The sequence below is a fragment of the Trachemys scripta genome, chromosome 11 (genome assembly GCF_013100865.1).
Source record: "Trachemys scripta elegans isolate TJP31775 chromosome 11, CAS_Tse_1.0, whole genome shotgun sequence".
NCBI lineage: Eukaryota > Metazoa > Chordata > Testudines > Emydidae > Trachemys > Trachemys scripta.
The window spans coordinates 29,089,376-29,113,980 of NC_048308.1; the positions used below are offsets into that span (position 1 = coordinate 29,089,376).

The following is a 24,605-nucleotide window of genomic DNA, read 5'->3' on the forward strand; positions in this document are numbered from 1 at the left end:
TTAAAATTCTCTCTGTGCATTATTTAATTCCAGTTTAAATAATAACGCTGCCTAGATTTGATGCAACAACAGGTCTAGCACAACTTCGTGTTACTGAAAAAAGGAAAATTGCAAGATTAAAACTTCTGAGGAAGGCAGTTGTGGGTTCAGTTTTTATTTTAGTATCAGATACTGTACACAGAAAAGTAATATTAGTACAGAACAAATAGTAGGAATCCAAAACTGCATTGGAGCCATTTTTTAAAGTTACTTAAAATAATTGGGTTTACACTGGATTTCAGAATACCAAAAGTGATTTTGAGTAAGAATATTAGACATCTTTTTAATAGATCCTTTTTGTGCTATAGACCATTTTAAATTTTTTCTCTTGGTGTCAGTGTGTTGTAGGGGAAATTCACAAATATTTTGTTTCTTTATTATATGGATAAAGCCTCAGGGAATAGTGAGAATAATACATAGGAGTTGCTGGATGCTGAACACTTTGGAAAATCTAGCCCCAATTGCAGGCACTGATCACTGTTGAAAATACAGGCACTGATCACTGTTGAAAATACAGCCTCATATTAATAAAACCGTATCTGAAAAGTTATTGGAAGTACTTTGAGCTTGATCTAGCTCCCACTGAAGTCAGTGGGAGGTGGATCAGGCCCTTTTCACAGAGAAATTCCTTGCATTTAAAAACAAAAATTGTCAAGTGGTTTTGAATTAGTGTATGAGCTCATATGCTGGATTCTTCTATTTTTTCACATTTGCTGATATTAAAAAGATCCAAATCATCTTTAACATTTGTAAACAGATAAAACACAGGACTAAAACAATTCTCTTGTAACAGAATTGTAGTGGTTGGTTACTTTTCATTTAATTTTCAAATAAATATTGTAGATTAGAAAGTGTGCATGTGACAAAACTGCCTGGTATAATTTACACATATGGAACATATAAAAATATTAAAAATATATATTCAGTTTGACTTTAAATCAAAACATACAGAAATAAAACTTAATAGCTATTAATTAGACACAGTCTAAGATTTTTAAAGGTATTTAGGCATTGTTCTACTCAGCACAGCAATACCTAACTGATTTAGGAGCCTAGTCCCATTGACTGTCATTTTTTAAAATGAGACTTTGGGCATGTAGATAGGCCCTGTTAGTGTGCAGCAAGCCCAGGTGTAAATCTAGAATGGTCTAGCCTGCCATGCTACCTCATGTTAAAAATTATTATTTTAAAAAGTGACTTAATGGTACTGGGCTCCTAAGTCAGTTAGGCATTGCAATGCTGAGTGGAGCAACACCTAAATATCTTTACAAATCTGGGCTCTACCCTTCAGTCTAATTAAAGGGCCACAAATAACTAAATCTTCACCTCACTTTAAGCAGTGTAAAGTGACTGTATAAATTCTATGAACATGTATGCTACATCTCACTAGTATCGATTTAAAGAACAAACAACATCCACTGCACCAGAAATCAACATGTCAGGATAAAACAAGGATCACTGACACTGCTGACTGAAGGCTACATTCCTGGTTTTCCACATAAAGCAGAAGTCAAAAGACTCAATGACAGAGATTAGTCACACTCACAAAAACTATCGAGTATCTATATGCTATGTAAGATCTCTTGTAAAGATTTCTCTCTACACCATAATAAAAGACCATATTGCCCCAAATCAGAGGTGTTGTGAAGAGATTTGTAGATCTAATTTTATATTTCCTGGATTTTGTGGGTTTAATATATATATATATTACAATGGGTATAAGAAATTATTTTTGTAATAAAACAAAATCAAAGACATATGAACAGAATCTGTCTCAAAGTTTATGAATGTTATTTATCCACATACCTTCTAATCCAATACAGGAAATCATGAAATACCGGAATATTTACGAACCTTTGAAAATGCCTACTGATACTACACTTTTGTAAGCTAACATTATGGTGAAAATAACTATTCAGGGATTGTTTTGATGTCCTGTTAGTTATTTACCTGATACCCTGGGGCCGTTAATGAGATGCATATTTGACCCTTCTGAAGAAATCAGAATGGTCTTACTTCAATGAGCACTTTTGGACAATGATGCTGGAACGGGGGGGGGGGGGGGGGGCGCCCCCCCACACTTTTTAACATGGGTGTAGTTTTGGGGGGGGGGGGGGGATTTCCCCCCCCCCCCCCCCCAAACTGCAAGCCTTGGGCAGGCTTAAAGCGGCAACAGCAGGAGCTTCACTTTGCACTGTGTGTCTGGGGGGGTGATCAGCTCCCCCCTTTCCCCCATGAAGCACAGCCCCTTACCTGTGCTACTCCATGCCTGCCCAAGGCTTGCAATTTGGGGAGGCAATGCCACGACAAAGTGCAGCCCCTACTAGCATTGCTCTACACCTGCCCCAGGTTGCAGTCTGGGAGGGGGAGGGGGGGAAGAGGGATGCTAACACTGCCTCCCAAACTATACTCATGTTAAAAAGTAAGGGGGAAATGGTCCCCTGACCCTTCCAGTTCCTGCACCAGTGCCGCCCCTCCACCCACCCCAACAAAGATTCTGGCACCCTTGGCTCTTTAAATCCACAGATTTTCTTCAATTGTTGCACATGCTTATTACATTCCTGTGCTAGAAACACTGAAGAAGTTCCTGTGTCTGCAGAGTGGATTGGACTTTTAAAAAATAATTTAAGTATGGGGGAAGTGGTTTGTGGGAAGGAAATACATGCCCCAAAGCCAGGTCAGAGCACAGGAACTGCAATACAGCCATTCATGAGTACTACTGCTCCAGACTATAGTCTTGAATGCTCAGAGCCGGCACTAGGCGTAAGAGCAGACTAAGCAATTGCTTAGGGCCCTGAGCAGATCAAGGGGCCCCCTAGTCACTTTTTATTATGTGTTGTGTGGGGGCGGGCCAAAATATTCCTGCATAGGGTCCCCAATAGGCTAGCACCACCTCTGTGAGCACTGTCTGTACCACTCTCTCACAGTGTGGGAGCTGCTGGTTCACAGTTACAGATCTTGTGGACTTCACCCTGGCCCCCCTCAAACACAAACATCTGTGCTGGTGTATACAGCGTACAGGTTAGCTTGTATGAGTCTCGGCAGCTGGATCAATTTCACCCAATACATTGTGCCCTTACAGCAAATAACTTTGTTAGATCTCACTCCGCAAAATACCAAAAGACACTAAAACATTGACTAATGGTCTATAAAAAGGTTGATTAAAAATGCATGCTTTTTAGATTACACTGTAGCATTCCTATAATTTTTCCCCACAAATACCAGGAAATACTGCCCAAATTACTTTTCCTCAATTTGATAAAAAGAAAAACTGGTCCTTGTTTGATATTTTGAAACACTTAGCTCAGAGTAGGTGTTTGTGGCTGTTTGATTAATCCCTGAAATAGGGGTACATAACAAAAATACCACCAAACCTTAACTACGGTGTTGCAAATGGAGCTGTTAATAACAAATATTTTAAAAGAAAGAGAGAGAGAGAGAGAGAGAGAGAGAGAGAGAGAGAGAGAGACTGACTGACTGACACACACATGTTTACTTTAGCTTCACAGTATAAATTTTCAGTGGAACATTCTTATTTGTTTGGTTACTAAATGATAAATATAATATAAAAACATATAAATGCACTTTATTGTAATATATTCTACAGGATTCTATGGGAAAACACCTAAAAAGCTCAATGAATTTGGCCTGTTTTTGGTTTGAGGCTAAAACATATATGGTTTCTTTTGCATACCTGTCTTTAACCCCATACATTCCATCAACAGTGTATTTTGGTTTTAACTAGAATAAAAAGCTTAAGAATAATAAAATAGTTTAAATATGGAATGTTGTTTCATAGCTCTTAATATCAACTTGCATTTTAAAAACCAACATGAGTTGGTGATTTGCTTTATAAAAACAGCAAAACCAACTAAAAGCTGCAGCTGGTTGTAGCCAACTTTGAAGTTGTTTTTCAGTGCTGTGGTTTGGGCACTTAAATACTGCACTGTATATATGTGAGGTAGACAGAAAAAAAAAATCACATGTAAAAAGATGGAGAGTGATTCCTTCCCCCAAATCACCCATTTAGGCTTTCGAATCTTCACGTACGCAGAGCTGTGAAATGGTCTTCTTAATGCGGAGCGCAGTCAGTCGAGCTGCCCCATTAGCATACCAGCACTCACGCATTATTCTACCCATGATTCGGAGTGCCTTAAGACAAAGAAAAAGAGGTTTATGATTAAAAATCCACTGCTTCAGTGCAGCAATCAATTAATACTCCAATGCCAGGTGTACTTTGAAATAATATTCCAGCAGAAATGACAGAAAAGTTACCTCATTGTTTTGGTTCAGTCAAAGAGAAAAAGAATACTTTGATATTCAGTGCTATCAGGTCCATTTCATTAGATTCACCTTAAAAATGCCACTTTCTTGCACTCAGCAGGGGAGGAGTTTTGAATGGGTATCAGGGGATGCCACACAATGCCAGCAGTGGGTATTTGTGGGGAGAGTGGGAAAAGGGGTACAAGAGTGCACACAAGGCGGAGGCAGGACTACCCACCTCCCTAAGGCCTGCTGCCTTCCCATATACTAGAGAGAAGGGTTTGGGTTAGCAATTGGCTCCAGAGTGACCCAACCTGCACATTTAAGTTCTTCCACGCTTTTCAAAAGCCCCTTGCTTCTGCCAGCTGAAAAGCTAGACATCCAAATCCCATTGAAATACAATGGAAGTCTGGCACCTAACTCCCTTGGGCTACTTTGAAAATCTCAGCCTTAAAGAATACATTTAAATATTCTCCTAAAAATGGGGGGTGGGGGTGGGGAGGGAACTCACCTCACAACTTTGCCACTGGTTTGGGATATTTGGTCTAAGTTTCTGTTCACAAACTACCCTTCTCATATCTTCTATTGAGGGATCCGAAGGCACAACATCATAATAAGGCAACTGGTACTCCTCAATGATTCCTACAAGAGGAAAAAGAAACGATAATCTCTAACTAGGTTCCATACTAAACATCACTGTCCTTGTGCTCACTCATTTAGATACACCTGTTGAGTTCTGCGATGGAAGAGCCTTACCCCCTTCACCAGAAAACCTTTTGGATTTCAGCAGTAGTTAGGCCAAAAAGACTGGAGGCAGCCCTGGGAAGAACGCCACTAAAGATAACAAAGATAACACTAAAGATAACAAAAGATAAGGTGAATGGTCTTGGGTCCTTGGGAGAATGGGGCTCAGGAGTAAAGAAGATCTGGCTGAAGTGGGGAGAGAATGGAGTTTCATCTTCTTGGTTCAGAACCATATAAAATCCAAACTAGTAGAGGTTTCTTTGTTGCCAACCCTTGCGACCTAAACTCTACAGAATGTGAGCAGGTCTATTGCATTCCCTGATAATCTGAGTCCCTTATTTTCATATTGCCAGCACACAAGTTCATCATCATGGGAGGTTAGTTTTGTGGGTTTTTTCAGATCAAGATTTTGAAAGATAAACTTCCTGCAGATTGGAAACCGATCAGTAGGGAAACTGCATGGGAGGAACTGGTTTTCTAATGAGTTCTACTATATATGTTAGTTTCTTTGACAGGGGAAGTGAAAAATAATTTACTTATGTTTTGTTGCTTTTGATATTTCAGAATAATTAAATCAGCTAGGCATTAACTGCTATTTATTCACTTGTTAACTCTTTCATATCATAGGGTTACCATCCATCCATATTTCCCCGGACATGTCCGGCTTTTGCATCTCTAAATAGCCGTCCGGGAGGAATTGGTAACAAGGTTAAAATGTCCGGGTTTTTTTTCTCCCTCGCCTCCCTCCCTCCCTTCCATGCAGAGTGCAGCTGCTGATTGGGCAGTTGGACCAATTGAGCCACTCCCATTGGCCTCCAGCAGCCAGAGCCCTCCCCTGCTCCCCCCTCCCTCTGACTACAGCCCTGTGTAACACACAAACCGACCCACTGGGCAGCGTGTTTTGCAAACACGTGGAGCCAGAATGGTAAGGGGAGTCCGGGGGGGGGGGCAGTCAGGGAGCGGAGGACTGTTGGATGGGACCCCGGCCTCCACCTGCCACCCCCCCTCCGCGCGTCCCTCCCCTGTGAATCCCCCCTCCCTCCCTGCCTGCCTCTCCCTTCCCTGCTTGTACTGCCAGAGCCAGAGCAACTGCTGTCTGCTGCCCCCAGGTCCTAGCGTCCCCCATCCACTAATGGGAAGACAGGCTGCCCTTACCCTGCCCTTCTATCCTAGCCCTGAGCCTCTCCAATGCCCCAAACCCCTCAGCGCCAGCCCTCATCCCCCCGCACCCTAATCCTCTGCTCCATCCCTGAGCCCCCTCCTGCATCATGAACCCCTCATCCTCAGTCCCATAGCCCTCACCCCTGTATCCCCTCCTATCCCCAAACTCCCTCCCAAACGCCTCCCCCTTCCCACACACCCCCTCCTGCCCTCAAACTCCCTCCTAAAGCCTGCACCCCCTCCCTTTGCACCGCCTCCCACCCCCAAACTCCATCCCAGAGCCTGCACCCCTCACCCCCTCCTGCACACCCACCCCCTGCCCCAGCCCGGAGCCTGCACCCTGCACCCCTCCTGTACCCTAATTCCCAGCCCAGGACCTGCACCCCAGACCTCCTCCCCCCACCCAACCCACCTCCCAGAGCCTTAGGCAGGTGTGGGGGGGGGGGTTCTGGGCACCACCAAAATTTCTACAACCCTGCCACCCATGCGAGTGGATAAGGGTCAGAGCAGTCAGGGGACAGGTAGGGTCCTAGGGGTGGGGGGTTCTCAGCAGGGGGCAGTCAGGGGACAAGAAGCAGGGGGGGTTGGGGTTCTGAGGGAGGTAGTCAGGGGGTGGGAAGTGGGAGGGAGTGGATGTGGGTGGGGCGGGGCTAGGGCGGGGCTCCCCCCCCCCCCCCCCCAGTGTCCTCTTTTTTGATTGTGGAAATATGGTAACCCTATCATATCAGTAATTGCTCAACAGGAAATTTTTAAGTCATACAACTCTTTCTCCTTCCACAATCTGGAAAATTCAGTTAAAAATGATGTTCATAAATTGTATGAACATATTTCCTTTAAAATCCTTTAAATTATTTTTATCAAGTCTGGAATGCAACACAAAACAGCCAAAAATTTTACCTCCAATTGAGCATCTTCGTGATATCTCCCAGTACACCAGACCAAGAGAGTATATGTCTGCACGTTTGAAGGACTCAAAGATGCTGATGTTCATTACATCATCAAGTATTTCAGGAGCCATGTACCTTTAAAACAAGTTACACACAAATGCACAATTTACAAAAGTTCTAACAAAGTTTCTAATATTTGACATAGAGAGGGTTGGGAACAACATGTTGGAGAGCCATCCTCAATTGCCATTGACTAGCGTCAGTGTGTCATTGACTAGCATGTCAAACAAGGGACTTTCTATAATGAAAATCCTTACATGTTGCTATATGATTAATAGCCATGCAAGTGTGAGAGGTAGGTAGCTACACTGGCCAAAGAGCTTTATTCTACCTCCATTTATATTCCATCTCAATGTTTATTTTGCTTTTCATTAATAAACTGTGCTCTACAAGACAAACTAATTGAATGTAATGAAATTAGTGTGGAAAAGCACCAAAGACTTGAGAGAGAATGAAAATGAATTCTAACCACAGTAAAGAGTGGAGTAAAGGTAGCAGCTGAGCATGCAGTCAAGGATGCAAACGTGTTGCAGTTACTACCCCCAAGAGCGCTGACAGGATGCAATGCGGTTGTAATCACTGTGGGCAGAAGGACCTAAAGATATGTGAGGTGCATAAGGTGGCAGCCCCGCCCGGAGTGCCCTCCTGCAACAGGTTGCGGCATGACAGGCATGCCTGCCTCAGTTTCCCTGTTTTAGAGTCCCTAACTCCACTTCAGGCTCTCTTGCTACACAACCACCCTCCTTAGGGCTGGTTATAACAAATGGTCCAAAATATAAGTCCCAAACATATAGTACATTTCTCATGCTAGTGCAAGCAGTCATTAAAACTCCAGACATCTTGTCTCTTGATGCCCCACATACCACACACTGGCCCCTTTGACCATGGCTGGACTTCCTGTGAGCCCTCTTCTGTCCTTGTATCATGACAGCCACTCCAGGCCTTCAAAATGGAGTACAACCCTGCTCTTCCCAGCAGGTATCCCCCACCCACCCCCAGAGAGCCTCTCTGATGGGAGCATCCTTGCCAGGGAAGCATCCCTCACTCGCCCTTGCTTGCTCCTGACTCCAACCTGGAGATGTCAGCAGGTAAGCTCTTCCGCTGCTCCCCCACCTTCAGCCCTCTCTGGCCTCGGCTCTAGCGCTCCAGCTTAGAGCCAGCAGGCAGGCAACTCCCCTCTGCTGTGGCTCCTGCCTTCAGCCCTGGCCTGGGGATGCCAGCCAGCAAACCCCTCTTGCTGTTCTTCTTGCCTCCAGCCTTCCCCCAGGAAACACCTTCTGCTTCCTTCTTGGACCTTCCACAGACATCTCTCCCATGCCCCTGACTCCCACTTAGGCAGCTCTGATTCACCAGGTCTCTTTTCTCCTTGCTCTACACCCAGGTGCCCTCTTAGCCCTGGCCAAATTGCAGTGTGCTGATAAGGCACAAGTGCACAGGCCCAGCTCCCACTTAAAGGACCAATGTCACCCTGTGATAAGGTGTTTAACAATTAGTCTTTCATCTGACTAGCTTTAGTATTCATATTAACCAGATACTTAAAGTTCTCCCCCCTCCCACCCCGATTTGAAAGTATCTTCTTTCCTTATTGGTCCTTTTGGTCAGGTGCCAACCAGGTTATTTGAGCTTCTTGGGATTTTATGCTACTCTTAGCTGTATATTTATGACAGCATGCCTGCTTCATACAGTACTCAGAAATTGCACAGAAATGGAAATCACACTGAAAAGATATTCCCTAATATTTATGGAAAAATACTTATCTTGTCTATTTAAAATGTCTTACCTTTTTGTTCCCACTCTAGGATTCTGAGGTATGTCAATTGTGTTCAATACAGCATCATGTCTCACAGCAAGTCCTAAATCTGCAATGGCACAGGTTTCATTTTTTTTCACTAAGATGTTCTTAGATTTCAGATCTCTGTGTGCAATAGCTGGTTTGCCTGTTAAGACAAAAAGGCAACTAAAAGCATTATTGTGAATCTTAAAACATAGCTTGTTTACTGACATCCCCCATCTCAACATAGAAAAATTAGGGCTGTATTTAGCACAAAATAGAGTTTCTGGATGTGTGCCAATGCTAACCAGAGGAGCCTAAAGAAGGCATCTTTTGTTCATACATTTCCTTTATTCCCAAACTGTAGTCATGTTTCAAGAACCAAAAATATCTTGTTCTCCATGCTTCTATTCTACTCAGATATGCATTGGCTGGTGCATGCCTCTTATATCCCAGGTTCTCCAATGGACATGTAAAAAAAACTAGTCAACACTGGAGAATCCCCTGGATTCTGTGGCACTCCAGTGGAGTGGACTGGAGAACTTGTGGCAGCTTCAGATAAATAAAAACCTCTATTGTATAATTTAATTAAAATGATGACAATGAAATGAAAATGAAAAACAGTATAATATTCCTTACACTGTTTGAAATTAAATTAAATTAATTTTATGCCACTCCAAAATTTTCTATTTTCAGTGTGCTGCAGAATTTGTACTGCTAGATGTTTTGGCAGCTGTGTAGACTGCAAGCACCACTAAAAATGTAATGTGTCTTACTCTCTATTTATAAAGCACCATCTACATTTAGGGTTCTATTTAATTTATTTTACAATCTTTAAAGACAGCTACTAAGATACCAAACTGTTTGTAAAAGAAGTCTTTACCATTCCTTCTGACTAATAAGCTAAAGCATTTTTGTAAATACCACCCAAAGTTTCCACTCATATTTCCTAAAAATGATATATGAAAGAGAAATACAAATACCTTGTGTACCAACTATCTCCATATGAAGGTGTGCTAGACCACTTGCTATTGAAAGTGCCAGCTTAATCAGACTATCAATGGTGACAATATTTCTGTTTAAATAATCAAATAAGGAGCCTTGCTCATGGTATTCAGATACAAGCCACAGTTGAGTCCAAGTTCCGTTATCTACCAAAAGAAAATAATATTATTTAACATTGTAAAGAACTAGCCCCATATAGATAGATAGATAGATAAACAAAAGGATCCGAATTTTCAAGTTGAGTGGATTTAAAAAAAAGCAACCACACCTCTTTAATCACTCTTTCTTTAGCCCCCATGCCACAGAAGTGGTTTCAATTCCAGAATTTCAAAGTGGATATACACACCCACGAAGGGAGGCTGCACTGCATCCATTTTGCATTGTGTATCTGGTATGTTACACAGCAAGAGATCCCAACAGATTAATGGCCAGAGTTTCATAAGTGCTTAGCACTAGTCTTCCCACTGAGAACAATGGGAGCTTCTGGAAGCTAAGTCCTTTTGAATATATGGCCACCAAAAATGAGCGGTGCTCTGTTTCCCCTCACAAGAGCTGGTGACAGTACCAAAAACCAGAGAACCAAAGGAAATGCAGCTCATTGTTCTGCAGTGATAGCAAGATCACCATCAACTCTTGTAGCTCTTGGAATGTAAAAAACATTAGTTCATCTTTAAAGGTTTTTGTACAGCAATCCTGAATTTCAAGACATTCTCATATCATACTTTACTTCCTTGGCTGTATTGCCATATTTAGTTCTTTTCCTGCTATGAAGGTATCTATATAAAGTGATCTATTTTTATAGATGTATGGCTTAAAGTGAAAGGTATAAAGCATTGATGCAGCTTGATTATCAAGTTGATAGCATAAATAAATAGTCAATCTTTCAGTAATATTTTACCAAGAATTATTCTAATTAATGAACTACCTGATAGATATAGGACTCATTTAAACTTTCACTTAAATCAGAGAGGCCCTGATCCCACACTGAACTCCATTCAAACAGACCCCTGCATCTGTGCAGAGCCTCAAGGCTCCATGCAGATTCAGAGGTCTGCTTAACGCAGGACTGAAGCCTAAAAATTGTAAACTGATCTCACAATCCTAATGATCAGATTTAAAATTAATTTTCCTAATCAGCTCCTCAAATCATTAAAAACACATCCCTGTGTTTTAGCAAATTAGAGCAGAGGTTGTGGAAAAATCAATTTCATTGGGCTGCCATAGTGCAGAGAACAAACATTGTGAAACTATGTTTGGAAATACTATATACCCTTGTTATCAGCAGCAATGAAACCCAGGATGTTTTCATGTCTCAGCATAATTGTCTGATAGATTTCTGCCTCACGAAACCAAGACCTTTCATCCCTCGAGGAGAAGATTTTCACAGCTACATCTTCCCCACACCATTTTCCACGCCAGACTTCACCAAATCGGCCTTTTCCTACTATTTCTTGAAGAACAATTGTTCTTGCAATTGTTCTTTGGACCAGTAGAGGTAAACCTAATGAACAGAATGAGGATACTTGTAAAAGAGTGCATTAGCAATTATTATTAAATTCAAATTAAAAACATATATTCTAATATGTTGTAATTACCATGGCCTTACAAGTAACATACACACACTTTCTTGTGACTATTTTTTCCAATTCTGACTAACAAAAGTGGATAAACATAGATGGCATGAATCATGCACAATCCTTGTCTGAGTGAGGGATTGTAAGTCTACCTCTGAAACATTCCTTGAACTGTATGTATATTGTTATGGTTCTTTATGATTTTTCAGTTGAATCTTTGGTATAAGAATGTGAGCAACCTTCCACATATGGACATAGGGATAAGCATGACTTCTTGCTCTAAACTATCCTAGCGATGTTACTAACTCCAGACGTCCACATGCTGAAGCAGCACTGAAGCAGCATGCTGATGCAGTAAATCATTTGGCTCAAAAATAAGTAAAGCTGGTCAGTAATATTTCAATCAAATGGCTTTTCAACAGAAAACACTCATTCGTTGATACCTAAACTTTTCATGGATACATACCAGCTGCAACAAAATGTTCACAGAGAAAGGTTTCTCATGTCCAGGATGGAATTTCTCATCAAAAACCAGAGAGAACGGTTCAAGTCTCTGCTCTGCCTCATTTAGAGTAGGGACTTAAACCTGCCTTTTCAACATCCCTGGTTGAGTGCCCAAACCACCAACCTGATGGCTATTCTGGAGATGGGGCTCGTCTGCCTGCCTGCCTCATTTTTCACAAAAATCTTCAAAAAGGTCTTGGTTGTGTCCTGGTGGGGAAAAGGAAAATTTTCTCTCTCCAGCAGCCTCCAGTGCCAGTCTCCCCTACAAAACTCCATCTCCCAACTTTCTCCCCCTGTCACTCCGGCATGTCCAGCTCTTGTCCCCTTTGTATTCAAATCAAGCAGCTTCCTCCTCCATGTTGCCTGGCCTAGTAGGGAAATAATTGAGAGCAAAAGAGAAACAGTCTCCCTGCTCTCAGTGCAGGTGCCCAGACCAGCAGGGCCTGCAACATATCCCAAAACTGCAACTGCAGGGAAAGTCCTGCTTGGCCACAGAGGATAGCATGCTCAGTGACACAGAATCTCCTGAGAATTTATTAGCTAAAATCTAAGTCTCTGAGTATGTGCAAACTACAATTTTAACTTAGCTAAATGAGGATGGATTTTGAAGGTGATGGAAAAGGCATGTCCCTCACATAAAGGCCATGTTCCTGCCAAATTTTAAGTCCCTGGTACAAACTGGAGGGTGGGAAGAAGGGGGCTAGAGCTTTCAAAATAAAATAAAATAAAATAAAATAAAGAGGGCCACATTTTTAAAAAAAACATAGGCAAAACAATGTATTTTTCCCTAGCCGCCTTCTTGGAAGTGGCTGAACCATTTTGGCTACAATTTTCAAATAAATCAGCCTGCATGGATACCCAGAAACTCAACATGGAAAATTTCAGCCTAAAATTATTAAAATTGAGCAAAAGCTATAAGCAACCAAAAACTGGGTCTTATAATGGGAAGAGTGGGGCTACCTTAATAATAGGAGGTGCTACCTGTCCCACCTATAATAAAAGAATGAAAAACTGGTCTTATTTTGGAGCTAGAATTAAGCAGTTTTAGTAATCTAAAGCTATATTTATTTCAACACAGTTTTGGTTGTTTTGCTCAAGAAACACCCAATAATCACCATCATGAGACTGACCTTTGAATTTAGGACATTTATCCTTGATAAACATAAACATGTATACAAAAAGAAGCAGCTTACAAAGTACCTTTAAATTCTATTATTGTTTGGATCATCTAACAGTGACTCCTGCTTCACTTGGTTTATTGTCAGATTTCTCTTGAATTATCAAAAAATCCACTCTCTTCTGGCAGCATTAATCCAACTAACCTCAACGAAAAACTATATTTTTGTAGGAAATACACATAAGAATGCTTCTAATGTGTTAATACATTTTGTACCAAGTATTCCAATCTTTCCATAGGAATAGTATCAAAGCCCTGTTTTTAGAAACAGTGACATTTAGGTTTAAACAACTGTAATTTTTAACTTGGTTCAGATTATCTTTCTTCTGGCTGTTCCCTGTTACCTCTGTATCCCACTCTTACGCCATAATGGCTGTGGCCTTACCTACACACAAGATTTGCCCCCTGTTACAGCTATGATCGGGCAGCTACTGAAGAACACCCTATAATATGAATAAGCAAAAGCACTATTTGTTTGAAACCGTGCTAAGCTGCACCAGTGTATATTGTGGTTTTCTCTCTGTTAGGGGTTTGCAATAATAGTTACACAACTAACTAGCCAAAGATGGCTGTAACTGTGACAAATCCCCAATGTAGACAAGGCATACGTCTATTGACTGCACTCAACAAAGAGCTGTCTAAAATATATGTTTTATTAATTCTGGTTTTCTTAAGCACTGTTTATTTCAATTCTAAATAAACCATTCTAGTTACAGAAATCTGGCCCATACAGCCAACAGCCCAATATGATAATTATGAAGTATGGAGTTTGCATTGTGGCATCTTTTCATATCACTTTAACTTAACAAGATCCCCACATCAGTTGACTCATCATACCATGCAATTACCCTGATGAACATGAAAATCTCTTTAGGCAATACTTTGTCTTGACAAACTCCTAAAGCTATGACACAAATCTCTTTCCATAAGGCAATACATTTCATGCAGTTGGCACAGTTTTTTAATCTCTTTATCATGAGAAAGACACTATAGGTTCTAGTAGTACTTCCCATTCTAAGTGTTAGGAATACCCACACAAACCAATAGTACTGTACTTGACAGTGGAAACTTTAACTGCCATCACTTCGTCTATTGAACTAAGAAAACTGAACACAATGTTGTGATTCTGTTCTCCTGGCTATTCATTAATAAATATAGAAGTTTTAGTGTGCTTAGGAGTGCATACATACCAGATCCAGACCCAGATGTTGTCATATCATAAATAAGATCTTTAAGAGTTTTTCCAGAGTTTACAAGGTTGCACTCAGATAGAGGTTCTTCAATATTTTGTCGCTTCTTCTTTCCGAATGTACAATGACGGCCTTGACATGTATATACAATCAGCATTACAGCTATAGATAAGATACAAACTGGCACAGTAACTATCACTGTCAACACCACAGGTCCTAGGTTTGGTCTGCTTGAAGATTCTGAAGCTTTTAAAAAAAATACATTACAACAAATCAATATACAGTGTATTGTAAATGTTTTAAAATTTTACTTTTAAGGCATTACCCAAAATACACTGAAGTCAATAGGAATGTCTTTCCAAATTACTGAATACACAATAAATAATAATAAATGGAGATATCCTATCTCCTAGAACTGGAAGGGACCTTGAAAGGTCATTGAGTCCAGCCCCCTGCCTTCACTAGCAGGACCAAGTACTGATTTTGCCCCAGATCCCTAAGTGGCCCCCTCAAGGATTGAACTCACAACCCTGGGTTTAGCAGGCCAATGCTCAAACCACTGAGCTATTCCCTCCCCCCATGGACTGTGGGTAAAAGCCCTACTTTCTATGGGTATGTCTACACTTCAATGGAAGCCCAGGGTTCAAACTCAGGTTCAGACCTAATCCCCTTCTGTCTACACACAAATTACACTGACCCAGGGCGCAGACCCAGGGTCCTAGGACTCTATAAGGATGGAGAGCCAGAGCCTGAGTCAAGCCCTATTGCTTTGCAGTGTAGATGCAGCCCCACTGGACTCGTGTTCTGGGAGTCTACCAACAGTATCCCACAGTTATGCTGGCTGACTTTTTTGGTCCTCTGGACACTCAAGTTTGGTGGACAGTCAAGTTCTCCTACATTGCACTGCACAAAAAAAGGACTAGAGCAGTCACATTTTGGGAGGGCACTAGAAAGTCTTAGAAATGGGTGGCTAGACTCAGGCCTGCATAATGAAGTGTAGACATTGGAACCCCAGGATGGGACCCAGGGTTCAACAATTCCTGACATGAGGTAACTTGAGTTCTACTAAGCCAGGGTTTACATTGCACTGTAGACTTATATCCTATAGTTACATCATCACAGGTTAATGTACATTCACATGTAAGGGGGCAGAAAAGTTTATATTAAATTATCATCACCCATGAGGTAAAAAGTAAGGTGAAATTTAATCTCTCTCCCCAAACACTATTTCCATCTCCTATTTTGGATCAATGTATTAATCATTTTTACTCCAGGAAAATATGTATCTGTTCTCTAATTTACTCAGAATCAGTGCAAATACTACTCTGGTTTCAAAAAAAAAAAAAAAAAAAAAAAAAAAAAAAAAATCCAGTTCCAAATACAGAGGCAATGTCACAATTTTGCACCTTCATAGGTTGTAGTTGTAACTCTAGAATTATATAAATTCTGGTAACCACAGTAAAAAAAAATCACTGCAGCATGTGTGTGCAAGCCAGCTGTACAGAATACTCTCAATAGCAAAATTCTCACCCTTGTTCCCCGCAAAGCCCTTTAATGTAGTGGCCAATTCTGACCTTGGATGTATTTACACAACTCCCTTCCAAATCAATGAGATGCACCTAGCAGTAGAATGTGTCACACGGAGTATGTCTACACTGCAAATACCTTGCAGGTTACTAAAGCCTAGACTCCAGCCAGAGGCTGAACATCTACACTGCAATTAAACAGCCCCTTAGCCTAAACCCCAGGCGCCAGATTCAGCTGGCATGGTTCAGCTGCAGGAGTCTAATTGCAGTGTAGACATATCCTAAGCCAGGGGTCGGCAACGTTCGGCACGGGCTCGCCAGGGTAAGCACCCTGGCGGGCCGGGCCAGTTTTATTTACCTGCTGACGCGGCAGGTTCGGCCGATCGCGGCCCCCACTGGCCGCGGTTCGCCATCCCGGGCCAATGGGGGTGGCGAGAAGCGGCGCTGGCGAGCGATGTGCTGGCCGTGGCTTCTCGCCGCCCCCATTGGCCCGGGACGGCGAACTGCGGCCAGTGGAGGCCGCGATTGGCAAAACCGCGGTCAGCAGGTAAATAAACCTGGCCCGGCCCGCCAGGGTGCTTACCCTGGCGAGCCGCGTGCCGAATGTTGCCGACCCCTGCCCTAAGCATTCAGATACTGTGAAATTTATCTCAGAGCAAAAGACTGCACCAAGCACTCAATGAAAGATGCAGTTTACAGGCTGTTGTAATATACTCTAGCTACTAAGCACTGTTCTTATAACTTCTAAGAGCCTGCAGATTGGTAGGCTTTATAAATTTACGCCTTTATAAATTCCTTACAATAGTCACAGAAAAAAATCTCACCAAAATAAAAGTTCAAGATATTGCATCTATGATAAATCTTTAGACTTGCACATAATTTTGTACAGAGAGAAAAAGCAAGCTTATCATGAGAAGTTGCAAACACAGAGTATATGTTCACAAGAGGAAAATGTTATACATGCTACTGTAGTGTATATATAATCTTCATAACAATATTTAGAATACAGTTAAAATGTATAAACTGCATGTTTTCATGAATGCAACACAAATATGGAGAGACCAAAGTGTTATAGGCCAACTTACTTTTCAAAGTACAAGAAGTCTAGAAAATACCTTGCTACAGTTACACCTACTACCCTAAATCTAGCAAATTACTTACTTGCAGCAAAGTTTAGTCAACAGCTCAGCTTTTGTAAACAATGTCATCATAGATAAGCTAATCGCTGAATTGCAGAAGCAAAGCACTGATCAGACCCCCAGAGATAGAATTTGACAAAGAGCACTGAATGAACTAGAATCTTAAGGCCTTACCCATTTAATGAATTTATACCATTTAAAGTTTTAGAGACAAAAGTCTTGATCTCAATTTATGAAAATGTTAAGGTACACATACAGTACAGTCCAAATTATACCTCAGGGTTTCAGGATACAGTATATCCAAAATCTTGGGATAAAGGGGAAGAGATTAAGATAGAGGGAGATAATGGCTGGCCCACTTTGAAAAATATATAATATCTATATTGTATGTAGCTATGAGAGAGACAAAGGTAAGTTATAAAGCTTTTTGAATCTTAATATCTATCATTAAATAATTCTCTGATCACCCATAATTTCCCACAATTGCGAAAACTGATAAAAATAGAAAAAATATTTTAAACCCATAGTTTTGTAGGACTGAAAATTTAAAGAGAGAAAAATCTTTTAAAATGCTTAATAAACCTCTATATTATCAGTTCAAAATTATAAAATAAAAATAAAAATTGAATTCTGCCAACTACATGCAATTGCATCCACACTAACGAGGGAGTGCAAAAGTTACCAGTATAGTTAAAGTGATACAATTTTCTAGTGCAGACGAACCCTTATTCTCTTCTGCTTGTTGCATCAGAGAGAAATTAAACTAGCCTCTGCCACCAACCAGGAAGCAGGGGATAGGAAGTGCAAAATTCAGTCTGTTATTAATTTAATGATTGGCAGGAGTGCCGCCAGCTTTTCTGCCGCCCTAGGCGGCGGAAGGTTCCCGTCCCAAAATGCCGTCCCTCCCCCCAGAGGCAGTGGAGGGTCCCGCCGCCGAAATACCACCGCGGTCGCCGCCCCCCAAATTGTAGCACCCTAGGCAACCGCATAGGTCGCCTAATGGGTTGCGCTGGCCCTGATGATTGGTTAATTATTTTAACCAATGTAAGCCCAAACACACAGTGAATCTATCAGACAGGTCCCAAGAAAAGGAGCACAGTGGGTATGAACTCACACAAATGGGACAAATAATACAAAAACTTTCAAAATATACGTGAAAAAAAAAGAAGGCACAATCAGCAATTCTAACCTAAACGGACAAAATAAATGTGTAATGCTAATCTCTTTGGGAACATAAGAAAAGGATTTTCTTCTTAACTATTTAAAGCCATCAAGTGAACATTAATCAAAAAGTTTAGCAACCCTTATTTAAAACAATCAACTACTTGCTATATAAAAAGAAACTGTCTCTAAATTAATATGTATGAAACAGAGCAGCTGCCTAATGATTTCAAACTACAGTATGAGGCATCTTCCAACTTTTATTAAAGGATATTTTTAAGCAACAGAAGAGAATGCTATTTTAATATTAAACAGTTGACAATACATAATTTTTATTCTTATACTTTACAAAGTTTACTTGTTTTTAATATCTATAATGTCCTTTGGAGAATGTCCACAAAACCCTGAGGACTACAGGATTGGGCCCCAAATTTCAATATATGCAATATATCAATTAATTAAAGTTAATCAATCCAAAGCAGCGGTTCCCAAACTGGGGTTTGTGAACCCCTGGGGGTTCGCGAAATGTTACAGGGGGTTCTCATGAAAAAAATTCCTCATGGCGGACAAAGCTGTCCCTAAGGACCGGGACAACTTGGGACCAGCAGCCTAGAGCCCCTGGACTTCCAAGAGCTAAGCAGATCAAAGCAAGCATATCTATCACACTGAGGAGATTTAAACTTCAAGACTCCTTATAAGAAGTGGAAAGGGAGGTGGATATTTTTTGCTGTTTTTAAAATTAAATAGACAGCTAGTATTGTTTTTAAAATTACTATGAAGAACAAGTTTAAGCTTTGTTGTAACGTGCGTTGTTTGCCTGGACTGCTCAAGTTCTGAATGCTTGTGTAGGAGGAACTCTTTGAGTTGGCTTCTTAAATACCTTCATGCTGTTTCACATCTGATACTCTTTGATGAAACATAGGAGCCTTGTCTTATAAGAGGCTTATTCAAAATGATACAATCTACAAAAGTGAGATCTTGGAAGAGTGTTGCCATTTCATAAAGTAATAAAAACACTGTAATGATAAATAATAATAATAATAGTGTGTAATAAGCTTGTCATAAAAATAAATTTTATATTTCCAAAATCACTGCTTTTATAATTTATACCCAGGTAAAGGAGAAAATCCCTGGAAATATTCATTTTTAGGAGAGGGATTACGAGACTTGACATTTTAGTGAAGGAGTTCACAGGTTGTTAAAGTTTGGGAACCACTGATCCAAAGCACTGGCTGCATGTACAAAAAGTTCATTAAAAAATCCATGCAACACAAACTAACAGTCCACAAATAATAGCCTTCCAACCCCCCACCTCATGCTCACACACTCCCCATCTCATTCTGTGTATTGAGAGTAAACTAAGTAAAAGATAAAATCTCAGGAAACTCAACACAAATGGGTCCACTGGAGCCACAGCTAGAAGTTTATCTGAAGAGCAAAAGAACTACTAAATCAGCTCTTTGTCCCCAAAACCAACTCCTCACTGTTCCTTGAAACAATTGGACTTCTGGAAGTTCCTTGGAATGAGAAATAGGACCTTATAAGAAATGCAGTAAATCCAGTCACAACATTGCTGGAACTGGATATTTCATGGGATCATCCATACATCAGTACATAAAGAGCAGGAGCATTCCCTACAGTATTCCATCAAGACAGACAATTAGAAAACTAGACTAATGGCACATCTACCCTGCAATACTAGCGGCATGGCTGGCCAACATCAGCTGACTTGGGCTCGCAAGGCTTGGACTGTGGGTCTAAAAGTTGCATCTACGGGATCAAATTGGTTTTCCAGAAACCAGCGGACAAAGAAAGTGCTTTTGACATAGAAAAGCTGTGTTTAAACTGACTCAGGGGCTCCCTTCTAATCCAGCAAATGGTGCAGTTACCCTGAAATTGTGACACTATTGTTATTTTAATCTCATCCAATAAATCCTCGTTATTCTATTCCTGGATTGTAGTACCCGAGATACAGGGCAGAAAATGTAATTTCTACAAAAAGTCTGTCCCAAGCACAAAGTCTAAATAGATATCCTGTCTCCCTTCAGTACTTTGATGTCAAGCAACAAAGTGCATATGAAAGCTGTCAATTTTTAATTCACTCTTTCTCCTAGTTTTCCCCCTCTTTGAAGCTGGAATCCCAGAAACATGTCTGGGGAAGAACAAACTAAATCTTTAAAAGTAGAGTCTGTATCTCATCATATGTATGAGTTTGTCACCAAATCATAAATGAATAACATTACAAGCTGCATATATTGCCTAAGACCAATCTATCCTATTACTATGAACACAAGTATATTAAGTTAGGAAATACTAATATTGCTTACCATGCCAATAAAGTTATTGGGTTTTTCTTCATTGTCATCATGGAAAAGGGCAAGCCAGTCAATTTTGCACCTAGGCAGATAAAGTTTCATGACAATTTTGCAAGCCGGTTCACAACTCTGTGCATGAGTTTCTCCATCTGTAAACTGGGGATAATGGTGTTTACCCAGCAGCTTGTCACTTGGAAACAGCGCCCACTGACACTGGGGGGAAATATCATGGGTGCAGCTTGCCCTGAACCACAGCAGCATGAGAAGTTACCTAAGCCTTGTCTCAGTTAATATTTCAAGTATATTTGATGATAGGGAAAATGGGTTTTATTCAGTGAACACATCTCTAAGTACGATCAGTCCATGATTTGGTGACATATTTAGTACATTTGAGATGCACATTACATGGTTTCTCTTTCCTTCTCCCATGTCACAGATATTTTTCTTCCTCAATTATACATCAACCTGGCCAAAAGTCTCTCCAAATTATACAATAGCCTAGTAGCTGTACATCAGCTACTGCAAAGTTGGAATATGACCTGATAAACTAGGAAGGTCAGTCACCTATTAACTGAGTTTGCAACCGGGGGGAAGGGAGGGGGAGACACCTCACAGATTTTATCAGCAACTCCTCAAAATAACCAGTTACACACTGGAAGTACATAGAGCCATTTCCCCTGCTAGACATAGAAGCAAAAGAAGACCCACCAGGAAGCAGTGTACCAAGATTTGTTTGGACTTTACCTATTGGCAGAGAAAGGTAATCAAGTCACAGATTTGTGCAGGAAACACTAGAATTAGAAACATTAAGCAGAAGCAAAAAACTCCAAGCAATATAAAAACCTAGACAATACTGATCAATGCAAATTAATTTTGCACTCTATTAACATTAACCCAGGGCAAATTTTATAAAGGGATATAAATCAAGTCACTGCCAGGAGCTGTTATTTTGTCAAAATTTAGCTATCCAGACTGTGTTCGTGTTTGCATATTTTTATTGTCGCGCCTTTCCACTTCCTCAGATGCAAAATAAGAAATATTAGTCTTGGCTCATGCAAGAAAATCAAGTTGTCTGTCTCAGCCAAAAGGAGGGAAAACAATGAGAGAATTGACAGAAAGATTCTGTTGTTGAACAGTACATGCTGCCATTTATGCTTTTACTAAGGAAATTCATGAACAGACAAATTGCACAAAGTAAACAAACTGCCTTCTGGTAAGAATCCCTCATGACACCTCTGTCAACAGTTAACACAAACTTTTTAAAAAGCCACTTTTGACATATGCAGAACATGAGCTTTTGCTTTTGGAAGTAAGGCATACCCAGATTATCAGTCAAAACTTGTTCTTCCTACTGAACTAATCTTACATTTGTGGGCAACGTTTATACATTTCTTGTGCTCTGCTTTAAAAATTTTTGTATAATGAGAATTTGTTCACCCCCATCCACCTTGATCTGAAAACATACCCATCTATGTGTTTGTGAATTTGCATGGTTACAAGCAGGACTATAATTTCAAAGAACACATTTTAAGTTTTCAATAAAGTGTAATTAAGCATGAAATTGTGCACACAAATATTTGCATACAGTAAATGCCAAATGCCAATGGAAATAAGGTCTTGTGGATGCAGAAGCTGGGCACTAAATCACATTGGCAAACCATTAAACTATCCCCAGTTTTGGTTTTTTTTATTTTAACACTGTGTTCATAATTTCACAGTGATGACAGATTGATCACTAACACGTGCCTGCTCCTGATTGTGCTCTCATTTGCACTAATGCAAACAGCTTCTTTTCCCCACTCATTTAATCAATGGCCTTCATAGTCAAAAAGAAAATTAGTAGCAGACAATGGCCAATTCCTATTGATGCTGTGACCAAAATGTTAATTATCTTCAAATATATTAACTTCTCACCAAACTCCCTTTAAACCTCTCACAAGTATTTGTAAATTTTCAGCCCAAATGTTTTGCAACAACTTGTTCCTCAGAGTTAAAGTTCTACTCTTTCAGCAGTGTAGGTTCTGCTGTGCTCATGGGAGTAAAGACCAGTAATGTTTATTTTAGTCATGGAGGCAAAACAGATATTGCTTTGCATTCAGAGGTCTGCAGATCTGCTGAGTAAGAAGAAGCTATTTTACACAGTAACTGCCAGTGGTCTCAATGTGCCATTATGGCAGCTGGAAATAGCCAAGATTCAGGGAAACTCCAGCAACATCCTTCCCCTGGACACACTCATATCAGCTGCAGGAACATGGTTGGCACAAAAGCCATTATCCTGGCTCTTAGACAAGCCTGGGAGCTTAAATTTGTAACTTTGTTAGACACTAAAAACCATGGTCTTAATAAAGATACAGGTTTAATGACTTATTATAACAATTTGAAACCCACTAACCCCCGCCCTTTTTGTCCTATGACTACAGGGATGTTAATGGGCCACTTCACCTTGAATGGTCCCTTAGGATATGCCTACACAGCAAAGAAAAACCTGCAGCTGGCCTGTGCCAGCAGACAAAGGCTCATAGTGCTTGGACTGTGGAGCTGTCCTGAGTCCAGAAGCCTACACAGCAAAGAAATAGTCCCACTGTATGAGCCCTGCAAGGCAAAGTCGGCTGGCACAGGCCAGCTGTGGGTTTTTCTTTGCTGTGTAGGCATACCCTTAGAATACATGCTAACTACTTATGCTAAACTATCTGCTTGATCTTGTATTTAGCTGTGACACTCTACGAACCGTTCCCAGACCTGAGAAAGAACTCAGCTCGAAAGTTTGTCTCTCTCACCAACAAAAGTTGGTCCAATGAGAGATATTGCCTCACCCACCTTGTGTCTCTAATATTTCCAGGGACAGACACACCAGCGTCGGGGACACTTTGCACCAGAAATATAGGGCAAAGCAGCCCTAAGGGATCCAGAGTTTGGGGCCTACAAATCCAGTAATTTCCAAGAAACCTGCCTTCACTTGGACCTAGGCAATGTTTGTCCTGTAATATGAATAATATGTAAAAGGACTGTCAGAAAAGATTAGCAATCAAGTAACCTTGGCACTTCTGCAGTTCCATCTAGCATGAACTCTCCCAAATGTGTAGGGCAAAGGGCTCAGTTTTTAGCCCAAGCAGATTACCCTCACTGCTAACATAATAGGAAACCAAATGTTTTGCAACTACCCGTTCAAATGTTGGAAAGACACAAAGCTATAGAAAGCACATCTATGAATAGATTGTTACATTTGTTCCATTTTTCCAATAGCTGCACATTTTATTAAATCAAGAGTATTTTGATTCACTGTGCTATGTATTGTATGAATGTAGTAAAGCTGCTGACCAGAACATAATTACTACTAGTATCTGTCTGCAAGTGTCAACTGAAAAGGATCATTCCTGCAACATGTCAGTATTTAAGGGTTGTAAATGTTTATGTAAATTTAAGTAGATTTATCTCAGACTACCAAGAAGGAATATACTCTTCCTTCCAGAGATTCTAATTTGAGTGATCGACTGGGAGCTGAGAAAAGTATACCCATATATCATTTTCCCTCTTGCAGTCAGTCAGTCTCACCTCCCTCTCCCAAGTCTTTTTCCTTCTATCAGCTCCAAGTGAGAGTTCTCCCCCTAAACTACTGGGTAAAACAGCACCTCCCTCTTGCAAGCCTCCTGCTTCCCTCCAGAATTTTCTGCAGAATCCTGCCCCATCTTTCTCTCTTCTGCAGGTGCAAACTTCTGCAACAGCATCTGCTTTCATTGTTGTGTGCCCAGACCTTGTCTCTTGGGAGAACTAGACGAAATGGAGAAAACATTCTATACAAGATATCCCCAAACATATAGACTACAGCTATGAGCCAGAAAGATGGTGGAGGTGGGGAAAGCAGAGGAATAAATGCTGGGGTGGAAAAGGCAAGAGGTCAGATTTGCTTATTATATCCTCACACATCTTTTTGTAAGAAAACCATGAAATACTCCCACTCACCTCAAGTCTGTCCAAAATACTGCTGTGAAAGTTACCACACACATCCCTTTTGATTCTGCATCTGCCTCATCTTACTGAATCAAATTCAAGCTCCTCATCCTCACTTAGAAGGGCTTGCCTCTGGTCTCA

At 40.8% G+C, this 24,605-nt stretch overlaps 1 protein-coding gene across 1 annotated transcript in view; it reads right to left on the reverse strand.

Moving 5' to 3' along the window:
* Positions 1 to 3,487: 3,487 nt before the first annotated feature.
* The window catches only part of ACVR1C (activin A receptor type 1C), a 42,962-nt gene continuing 21,844 nt past the window's right edge, over positions 3,488 to 24,605 (reverse strand). The window contains exons 3-9 of the mRNA XM_034786447.1: positions 14,376 to 14,621; positions 11,201 to 11,431; positions 9,909 to 10,076; positions 8,935 to 9,091; positions 7,105 to 7,229; positions 4,814 to 4,944; positions 3,488 to 4,191 (exon numbers count right to left, since the gene is read on the reverse strand). Of these exons, the coding sequence (XP_034642338.1) occupies positions 4,066 to 4,191; positions 4,814 to 4,944; positions 7,105 to 7,229; positions 8,935 to 9,091; positions 9,909 to 10,076; positions 11,201 to 11,431; positions 14,376 to 14,621 (1,184 nt within the window). The 3' untranslated portion in view covers positions 3,488 to 4,065. The remainder of the gene's footprint in view (positions 4,192 to 4,813; positions 4,945 to 7,104; positions 7,230 to 8,934; positions 9,092 to 9,908; positions 10,077 to 11,200; positions 11,432 to 14,375; positions 14,622 to 24,605) is intronic.